Consider the following 10,697-nt stretch of genomic DNA (forward strand, 5'->3'; position numbering starts at 1 on the left):
GCCCCCGCGTAATCGAGGGATGCAGTGCTGTGGGGGCAGGAACCAGCAACACTCAGTCCCTACCCTACTCCTCCAGAAGCCAAAATCCTCATGGAAGCATCTAGTTCTGGCTACCCTAGAGGGTCACGTTCCCATCCCAAACTGTCCCTCTGCAGCAGCCCATTCCCGGACTGGCAGAGCAGATGGGGGTTGTGCCATAGCTGACTTCCATTCCTGTCTTTGCAGTGCTGTGGGGGCAGGAACCAGCAACACTCAGTCCCTACCCTACTCCTCCAGAAGCCAAAATCCTCATGGAAGCATCTAGTTCTGGCTACCCTAGAGGGTCACGTTCCCATCCCAAACTGTCCCTCTGCAGCAGCCCATTCCCGGACTGGCAGAGCAGATGGGGGTTGTGCCATAGCTGACTTCCATTCCTGTCTTTCCCTGGAGCCAGTAAGGCAGCAGAAGCGCTCCGGTTAACCTCTCCTCCTCCCACAGCGGCTCTAACTCAGCTGGCAGAACCCGAAGTTAACAGGCTACGTCCTCTGGGCCCTGGACACCGACGACAGGAGGAGATGCCGGCACACACCGCTCCGACGGCGGCAGCTCCCAGGCCCAGCTTACGCTACCCTAGTGAGACTGTTGAGTGGCTCAGGAGTGGAAGGGATGGGTAAGTGCAAACAGGAGTAGCTACACTGCCGTGTCCCGTCGAGGGGCACCTCTTACCCCTGAACTGGGGGAGGGAGGATACCTGTGGTCCATGCTACTCTGGAGGGCAGCTCACAGTCCCCGGGGAATCAGGCACACGTGGTATGGAAAGCTCCAGGCCTCTGCAGGGGTGACAGTGACCTACAACGCCCAGCATTTCTCCCAGCAGCAGTGGAGGTTTCTCAGTTATGGCTTTTTTTCTTCTTAAAGATACAGAAAGAGCTTAGAGATGCTTCACCGAGTGCTCACTGACAATACACCTCCCCCCGCACCCTCTGTTCAGAAACTCTAACTCTGCCCCCTCTGTAAGCGACGGTGCCGGCTCTCACCGGAGCTGTGGGACAGGCGGCGGCTCCCAGGACGTGGGTCGCTATGCCAGGAGGCGTACGACGCCGTTGTCCGAGCCCAGCAGGAGATGGCATTTCGTGGGCAGCACCGCCAGGCTGGTCAGCGTACCCCGAAAGTTCTCCGAGCTCAGCTTGGTCGTGCTGCTGGGCAGGGCCGAGGACTCCAGCATGGAGTAGACGCCAATCTTGTTGGCCGCGGTGCCAGCGACCACTTCGTTGCCGTAGAGGTCGAACGCGTGGATGGGTTCAGACGCGGATTTGTAGTGGTGCAAAGGTTTCTGCTCCAGTTCCTTCCACACCGTCAGGGAATGATCCGAAGAGGAGCTGATCAGCACATTGCCCTCTGCGGCCTGCAGGAGAGGAAAGACCGGTGAACCAACACTGCTGCAGGCAAAGCTCCCACTCCCATCCTGCAAATGAGCAGGGAGCTGCTGGTAATCCAACAGTCCCAGCCACTTCCAAGCAGCCAATGGTATTAAAAAGGCACCCAGGAGGACGCAAGCTACGGGACACTGGGAGCTGGCAACTTCCTCTGGTGCTATCCGAGTGACCAAGAGATGGGCCGTGTCTCTCCTCAAGGGCATCCTGATAACACAACTCATCATCTGTTACCACTGCAGTGGGTAAAGAGATCATCCTGCGCTCTCCCTCTCCATCAAACCACCTGCCACGTTATTTTCCTTCTCAGGAAAAGGAACAGGGAGGCTCTCTTCACGGCGGGAAACACTGCTGAGGGTAGGAGAAGCCCAGAGCTGCTCATTAGCAGTGCTAGTGAGAGGGTAAACAACCCACATAGCTGAACTTTGTTTAACCCGCATTTGGGTCGAGGACGCCGGAGCCCCAGCGCGGCTCCCCGAGGGTGGGTAAATATGGACAGGAGTTACTCATTAGAGTGACGCTCTCCGAGGAGGGCCCAGAGCCCTGCGGAGAAAGCAAGTCGCTTCTTCACGGGAGACGTGTCTCCTCTGCCCCTGCTGCAGACCTGCCCTGCAGGGACTGACACCGGGGAGCGCTGCTCCGCGTTCAGCACAGGCCGGAGCAGGAAACGCCACCCCCACTAACCGTGGGGCAGGAGAGCGTGAGCAGCCTCCTGGGGACAGGGCAAGGGATGGAGGAATCACAGAATCATGGAATGGTTTGGGTTGGAAGGGACCTTACAGACCATCCAGTCCCACCCCTTGCCATGGGCAGGGACACCTTCCACCAGCCCAGGTTGCTCCAAGCCTCATCCAGCCTGGCCTTGGACACTTCCAGGGATGGGGCATCCACAGCTTCTCTGGGCAACCTGTCCCAGTGCCTCACCACCCTCTGCGGGAAGAATTCCTTCCTGATGTCTCATCTCCATCTCCCTCTTTCCATTCAAACCCGTTACCCCTTGTCCTGTCACTCCCTGCCCTTGGAAAAAGCTCCCCCCCAGCTTTCTTGTAGCCCCCCCAGGCACTGGAACACCCAGAGGATGGAGTGGACAGGCCCTGCCAAGCAGCACGTGCCAGAGGGATGCTCCTCACAACCTCAGTGGGTTGGTGAGACCCCTGGCGCAGCCACCCACCTGGACCCCAGCGGGATCTCTCACCTTGATCTGCAGGATGTCTCCCTCGTGGGCAGGCCACCCCCGCATGATGAGGCCTGTCCTGGTGTCCAGCAGCACAATGAAACCAGAGGAGAAGCCAGCCATCACGCTGCGCCCGTTAGGGCTGACGGCCAAGCAGCGGATGAGCCCAGCGCTCACCCCGCTGGCCAGGCGGAACTCGTGCTGCAAGAGAGCAAGTGTCCAGCTACCATGGGGCCAAAGGTCATGGGGATCCCGCATTCAGGGGACGAGGCCCAGCTGGCGTTCGCGGAGGCCAGCCACGATCACCCCCTGAAGGACACGGATGCAGAAGGGCGGCTCACGGAGCGCCAGGCTCCCTACCTGCAGTCCTGGCTTCCTGTGATCGATGAAGCGCAGCACAGAGTCTGCGCTGGCCACGGAGATGCTGTGATAGGGGGGTGGCATGGTGCTCACAGCTGTGATGGGGACTTTGCTGTCTAATTCATCAAAAGTCCGGAGAAGTCTGCCTGTGAAAAGGTGGCGGAGAGGTTACAGCAGCAGTTGTACAGAGAAGGTGCATGGCAAACCTCCAGTTCTGCTCTGGCTGGTAACAGGAGCCATCAAAACTCAGTATGGCCCCTCTGTCTTTAAGGACCGGACCAGTCCGCTCCATCCAGCCCTCCCCCTTTTCCCTTCTTACCGGTGAACTGGTCCCAGATGTGAACGGTCCCGTCGCAGCTCACGACGTGCTGCGACGCTTCCAGCTGGCTCACGTAGAAAACCGACTTCTTGTGCTCGGCGTACGTGAAGCGCGGTGGCACCTCCCCGGTGCCGTCCCCGTAGTTGTACAAGGGCCAAAGGCGGACGGTTTTGTCCTTGCTGCCACTGAGGAAAAAGTCCTCGCTGCTGAGCGGGGCCACGCACTTGATGGCTCCTGAGTGCCCTGAGAAACTCTGCAGCTTGATCTGGTGGAAGTGGAAGCGGGGGTCGTGCTGGCTCACCCCAATCTCGTACTGCCAGTAGGCCAGCCAGTTCCCACACAGCATGTGGGTGCTGCGGGGGAGGTCATGCTTCAGGGCGTGCTCCTCGCTGGATGGGCTGGGAACGAAGCCCTCAGCGCCCGCACTGAGGCGAAGCAAGCCAAGACCGTCGCGCTGTGCGTCCACAGGGACCTGGATGCGGTTCCCTACCAGCACGCTCCCAAAAGTACCGGAGTGACTGTCCTCATGGTGGCTAGAGAAGGGGCACGGCCCACCCTCGCGTATCTTGGTCCAAGCCCGCCGCGCTCGGGGTTTGATCCAGGCCAACGACCCGCAGGCTCTGGGGGTTCACGTTCTCCAGGTAGAGGCTGGCCAGCTTCTCCACCAGCGCGTGGTTAGGGACAACCATCTGGATAACGTCACCTGAGGAGAGAGAACGTGGTGTCAAGGGAAGGAATGCCCCCATTGTCACCCCCCCCGCCATCAACAACAGAAGGGTCAGCACAGGGCTGTGAATACGACGGCCCACAAGCAGCCAAGCTGCTCCCACCAAGGCAGCCGGACGCCCCGTGGGCTCCCGAGCCACAGCACCGACGCTGTGGGTTTCCCCCTACGGCCTCCAACCTCTCCCGAGTTCAGGTCCCCACGTGCACAGAGCTCTCGCCAGTCCCAGGAGACGGTGCCAAGCTGTACCTAGCAAGCAAGAGAAGGGGATGTAGGTGATGTAGGCCATCTCAGGGTTAAACACCTTCTGTAACTCCATCAGCACAGCCGGATCCAGGGCCAGCAGCTTCCCATCAGAGAGGGGCACCTCCGTCACCGGCCCCTCGCAGCTGCTCACCCACTCCGCCGTCAATCCCTGGACGGGAGAAACCAGGAGATACCCAACATCAGACGTTCTCATCACATAATTCATTACACAGAGTCCAGGCTGGGTGCTCCAGTACCGGTGCGTGCCGGTACGCCCCCCGCCCCTGCGGCTGGGTACTGGGGGATGGCAGGACCTTTCCCACACCACTGACCTGATCCTGCAGCTCCTGCAGCAGCGAGAACGCTCCGAAGAAGTTTCTCACCGTCTCGCTCAAATGCTGCTGCACCATCTCCTGCCCGATCCGCAGGCAGATCAGGGCAATTAGGCTGATTGTCTTAACGCAGAGGACGACGCGGGCCTGGGCACCGCTGGGGAAACTGAAAAGGACATCCATTACTTGCCTGCCCTCCGCGTGTCCCTGTTTTTTTCCTCCTCTGCTTCACGCTTCCCGCCTTGTCTGTGATATCAGAAGTCCTTGAGCAGCACACGCTCTACGTGCGGGCTGTGCACAGTGCAGGAGCTGCATGTCGGGGCAGGAGCAGCCCCATAACCCCAACAGCATCAAGGCCCTCGCAGAACCACTCCCAACCCCCTGATTTTGAGTTGTGCCCATCCTGGCCGAGGGCACAGCAGACTGCGGTGCACTTACCCAATTGCTGGAGACGTGAGGAAGCCCAGGACCGGGAGCAGCACCTCCTGGCTGATTTTGGGGAGGATGTCCATAAGTGTGGTGTCCGAGAGACACACCACGATCTTCTGAGTCAGCGTCACAGCAGCCAGCAGCCCTGCCTCCTTCCGACTGTTCAGCCGTCCTCCACCGGACCCGCCGCTGGGCGCAACCTGCAAAAGGAGTCATCCAGTGCCAGGGTCACTGTGTCCCCAGCAGGACACATCGAGAGGGGGATCCCAGGATCTCCCACGCTCAGCCTCCTGGTCACAGCCCCTGGGAGAGGAACCCGAGCGCTGAGTCTCAACAGCAACTCAAGCCTTGCACTCGGGGATGAGCCTGAGAACTGACAGACGGATGTCAGCACGAGAGACGAGTCTGGAGAGAATAGGGCACGACGTCCCCAAGCTCACACGCATCATCTGGAAGGGATCTCCCTGCAGGATGCTCCCACAGCTGGGAAACTCAGAGGGAAGAGGGAAAAGCCCAGACCATCACCAGCCGGGACACCGCTGAGCATCATTTGCCCGCCCAGGAAGAGGGGAAACCTGTTATATACACACGACTTAAAGCGAGAATCGGTCTCTTCGTCCCATGCCACATTGAGCCTGGATGCACAGACCACAGAGGAACAGTCCCTGCATGAAATATCCCGGCACAAATTATGGGCAGACCTGCTGCTGACTTGGAGAAATCCAGCTGTTAATAACCTCATTAGGCAGAAGAGCGTATCCTTTTTTGCTGACAACGTACTGATGCTGGTTACAGCAAAGCCAAAGAGTTAACACCACCAGCAACACTATAAGATTTACTTCCAGATTGTCCTATTTCCTAACAGCTACACAAATCAAACACTCAAGAAAAGAGCCAGTAACAAAAGACACAAACAATTCCCAGTTTCCGCTCTATTTCTTGTACACCTGCCATCTTCCAGCTCATCAGAGAGGCTCTTCCTCTCACAGAACAGCCACTGCCAAACCCTGCAATGAGGACTGACTTTATTTGTGACCCACGAGTTTCATCGGTTTAATATCAGGTTGCCAAATGCCGCTCGCGGGGGTATTAATCCCCCCCCCGGTGCCCCCAGGCAGTAAGCGAAGCAGAACAGCTGGAGCCACGACTGCGACTGGGCGGAGAATGATTCTGCTGAAAAATGGGATTTCTGCCCCTGAAAAATTTCCCCTTCCACACTGGAAAAACTGACAATGGCTTTTTGTTTTTAAACCAGCAGCTGTGGCCTCTTTTCCTCCACGTCTAAATTATCGAAAAGCTATCAACGTTTTCCTTTTAAAGGAGAATCCATAACCCAAGTGTTCCTAACCACTAAAAAGGGAGCAATATGAAAAATAAGCCTGTTTCAAACATTCAAAAACATTTTTTTTGGATGAAAAATTGCTTTGGTTTACAACCAGCTGCATTACACACATTTTCTTCTCGCTATTCAGCTAGGAATTTGAAGCTGAAAAGTTTGTAAGCCTTGCCAGTATTTTTATACAGCTGAAAACCCTCCTTCAGCCTCTCCCCAGCTCATCCCCTATCTACCCACACAGACCTCGAAAAAACACTCGCTCCAGCAATCCCACAGCAGCCCAAGCTGCTCCGCCTGCCCGTTATCACATTCCCACCCTCGTGCCAGCTCCAGCAAGGCGAAACCTTTTGCTCTGGCTCCGCACGCGCCAGCACAGGGTCTGAGAGGGAGAGCCCCCGGCTGAGACGGGGCAGGAGGGGCTGCGGCAGCCCAGCGCGGGTCCACGGTGGCCAAAGAGCAGAGCCCATGTGGGCAGCCACGGGATTTCCTGGAAGCAGCCTGGAAAATGCTGCTCCTGGCTGCATCAGCACAGCCAGAGCTGCTCAGCTCGGGCGGAGCTGAGCCGAGCACAGATGTTTACGCATCAGGGTCCCGCTGAGGCCGGACCATTTTCTATGCATCCTCCGTCCGTGCCCGCACACCGCTCTCACCCCAACGCGTGTGAGAAGAGGAGAAAAGGCAAACTAACCAGGTAGCTGATGTAGGGCAGGTACTGGTAGGTGAGGACGGGCTCTCCGTATAGGTATGCCACATGCACGAGACAGGCCAGCACTGGCTTGGACACCTGATCTCCCAGCACCGGCCGTTTTTGGTAGATGTTCCCCATACTCAGGGGACCGTTCTCATCGTTGCTTGGCACAAACTGCTGCCTGGTGGGGCCTGCCCAGAGACAACATCATGAGGAGAAGCAGCAGCCTACACCCAAGCCACCAGGCACCCCAGCAGACTGTTCTGGGGCACAGCCCACCCCGGGGCCCGAGGAGCAGACATTACCGACGTAGCAGGATGTGAGCAGACGGAGCAGGTTCCTGGCGATGAAGCGGGACGTGACAGTAGGGCCCAGCTTGGCTGAGAGCCATCTCACCATCTTACAGGCTGTGTCTGCAAAACAAAAACAGTCACAAGGACAGATCCCGGCACGGCGCAGATTAGCTATCGCCCGGCCGCTGCCCAGACCCTGCCTGCACCCCACGCAGCTCCCAGTCTACGTGCTCCAGTGGAGGCCTGGCCTTTGACACTGGTTTCATTGCCGTCTCCCCAGCTGGAGCCACAGACTCCCCCAAAGCAGGACCCTGCTTCTTCCCAAGCTCTCCCCTTCTCCCACTGCCTGTGGGCCGCGCTGGGCAGACAGGCTCGACACCAGCAGGGTCTTACCCAGGAGTATTGTCTGCTCTTTGTCATCGGAGTGATCCGGCAGCTCCTCTCCCTCTCCATCGTCTGGCTCGCTGCTGTCATCAGCCAGGGTGACATCCACAGAGGCACCGGCATCCACGGCCACCGTCAGCTCTGCATCGACCCCAGCATCATCGTGCTCCTCTTCCTCATGCTCCTCTTCCTCCTCCTCCGAGTCCTCGCTCTGTTTCAGGTCCTGGCTGCTGTCCATCGACTTCAGGCTGCTCTTGTCCTTCTGGGAATCGCCGTCCACGGGTCTGTCCTCTCCCAGGGACACTTCACTGGCGCTGCTCTTGTCGCTCAGCCGCCCAAGGCTGAGGGACTCCTGCTCCTGAGGCTGCAGGGACTCCCCGACATAGAGGCCGCTCTGGAAGTCCTCGCTCTCGGGCAAGTAGGCTTGGTCGTGGAAGCTGACACCGGAGGTGTAGTCGAGGAGGTCGAGCGCGGCGGAGCCGTGATCCACATCCATTTTGATCTCCTCCCCAAACACGCACGACACCGGGCTGTCCCCTCCACTTTCATCATCCTCAGCTGTGCCAAGGAGGGATTTGCTCTCCTCCCGCGAGCTCTCGATGCCGACCAGAATCTGCAGGATGTGCGGCAGCAGGTTCAGGAGGAAGGACTGCAGCCCCAGGCGCACTATCAGCTGTGCCACAAAGCAGTCCGTGTAGAGATAGAACCTGCCATGGCGGTAGCAGGGGGTCTCGTACGTGCCGATCAACGGCTTGAGCAAGTATTTATTGGCATTCTTCGGACCTAGGGACTTAGCTATGGGCTCGAAGAGGTACCACGCTGCATAGACAGCGGTGTTCTCCTCCGACATCAGGGAGAGTATGAAGGGCAGAAGAATCTCCAAACCTTCTGGAGTGATTGCAGAGAGGATCCCCTCCAGCTGCTGCCACAGCTGGAAAACAAGCTCCCGGCCCTGACCTTCATCCTCTATCTTCTTTGCCTGATAGGTGAAAATGAACTTGTGCAGGGCTGGGAAGTAGGTGGGGAAGGGGACAATGGAGCTGAAGGGACTGAGGAGCTGTGTGGGACACGGTGGGGGGAGGCCCTGGGAGACGGGGTTGTACTCAAAGAGCTGCACCGCACCTTTGCCCGGCTTGGTCTTCAGCAGCTTCTCCACCGGCACGCTCAGCTGCAGCAGGACGTGCAGCACGTGCTGGAGCGGGGCCGGGATCTCCTTGGGATGGTAGCGGCACAGATTACGCACCAACAGGAACCGCTCCAACAGGGACGTGTCAGGCTTCGACGGACGAATCCTCGGCGCGAATATAATCTCAGCGATCAGGATGCCCAAAGCTTGCATGTCCCTCTGGAAGAGGTCCGAGAGACCCAGGGGTGGGTCTTCCCACGGCTGCTCCACGAGCTGCATCTCACTGCTCAAGCCTTTCACCAGGAAATTGTCCAATTTCTCCAGTTCTTCCAGGGCCTGGAGCGGATTGAAGCCTTCAGGAAGCGTGATCTTCATGTCAGCCTGATCCACAGCGCCTGCCTTGCTCCGACGGAGAGGTCGGACGCCTGAGGTTTTCCCTTCGGCAGCGTAAGCAGGGAGGGCGGAGGGCTGTGCTGCAGTGGCGCAGGGCTGATCAGCTGCTCTACCAGTAGCAGAAATCGAGTCCAGGGCTTCCATGCCTTGCTCTAAATCATCCTCACCCGCGCCGGGTTTCTCCCCAGACCAGGTAGTTTCACTCGGAGTAGCCTCCAGGACCAGCCCATTCACCACATCTGTCAGCTGGCCTTGGATATCCTCCGAAAATGCCATCTCCCTGATGTTCTGGAGAAGAGGCCGGGCAATGGCTGGAGCTTCAGCAGGCATGTAGGCAGGTCCCACCATGCGCCTGGGATGCGGCTGGTCGAAGAGCTGCACGACCCCGTACGTCGTCAGGTGCGTGTGATTGTCTACTAGATGGAGGCAGACGTTCTTCTCCTTGACAGCATCCTTCCCCAGCAGCTTGTAGCCGAACGTGAGATCAATCCAGTGGTGCAGGTCCTGAGAGACCTCCCGGCTCTCAAGCAGCATGCGGTGGACCTCAATGAACTCCTCGTAGGAGCTACACCAAGACGGCACGTCCAGGTCAGGCATGTCTGGATGGATGGATCGGAGGATGGAGGGGTTCGTATAAAACTCCGGGATGCACTCATCCGGGGTCCAGCTCTGCATGCGCTCCATGCTGGCTGGATACTCGTTGGGCTCCCACTGGGACCTCACGTGGCAGCACAGCACTGCCTTGGGTGTCCTCCGAGCTGTGTACACATAGTAGGTGATATCCGAAAGGACGTCGGAGATGTGATGGGGGACGTGGAGCTGCTCCCCGCTTGACCCACCAGCGACAAACGCCTGCTTGGTCATCTCATAGGTGAAGTCCAGCTGCTTGTCTCCCTTGTTGAGACGGAACTTGGATTTCCTTAGGTCCCTGAACTTGCCGTTTTTGGTAGTGAAGTCCACCACCCACGGAAGAACCGGGTGGTAATTGGGGTCCCCCATTCTCCTCCCAGCCAAACTGTTGAGACGCATAAGGTAGTCGAAGTTGCTGACCTGCCCGTGTACCCACTGCAACACCAGGTCCCGGAGATCCCTCTGGCAGGCGGTGCACCTCGCCTCCTGCCCTCGCACGCCAGCGCCGCTTCGCTCGCTCATTCGTTCCAGACCAGCCTCCAGATTCGCTTCCTCCTTCTTTGGTCCCTCGTACTCTCTGAAGTTCACACGGAGCCGGCTGCACAGCTTCTCATCCACGGCCACGTCCCGAAGGGAAAAGGCGCCGCAAGCCAGACCCACCTGGTGACAAGCCTTCATGGCCTGCAGGACGTGGAAGAGGAGGAAGAGGATTTTGGCGTGGCTGTTGGTCAGCTTGGCTGGGCTGAAAGTCACGATGTCGTGCAAACAGTACTGCACGTAAGGGTAGACGACGTACAGCGCGTGGGCCGACTCCAGCAGAGCTTCTGCCTGCAGCACGTTGGGGCAGGAGG

At 58.4% G+C, this 10,697-nt stretch overlaps 1 protein-coding gene across 1 annotated transcript; it reads right to left on the reverse strand.

The window, feature by feature from the left end:
• Positions 1-888: 888 nt before the first annotated feature.
• Positions 889-10,689, reverse strand: WDR81 (WD repeat domain 81; the record flags this gene model as incomplete). Its single annotated transcript, XM_010146466.1, is given in 11 exon segments — positions 889-1,384; positions 2,608-2,787; positions 2,947-3,092; positions 3,266-3,824; positions 3,826-3,968; positions 4,239-4,404; positions 4,568-4,733; positions 5,006-5,196; positions 7,021-7,211; positions 7,326-7,433; positions 7,707-10,689. Coding segments are annotated over 11 exon segments (5,160 nt in total), but the record flags the coding sequence as incomplete, so codon positions are not given.
• Between the last annotated feature and the right edge of the window lie 8 nt (positions 10,690-10,697).

This window comes from Eurypyga helias, unplaced genomic scaffold (genome assembly GCF_000690775.1).
Source record: "Eurypyga helias isolate BGI_N326 unplaced genomic scaffold, ASM69077v1 scaffold28272, whole genome shotgun sequence".
Taxonomy (NCBI): Eukaryota; Metazoa; Chordata; class Aves; order Eurypygiformes; family Eurypygidae; genus Eurypyga; species Eurypyga helias.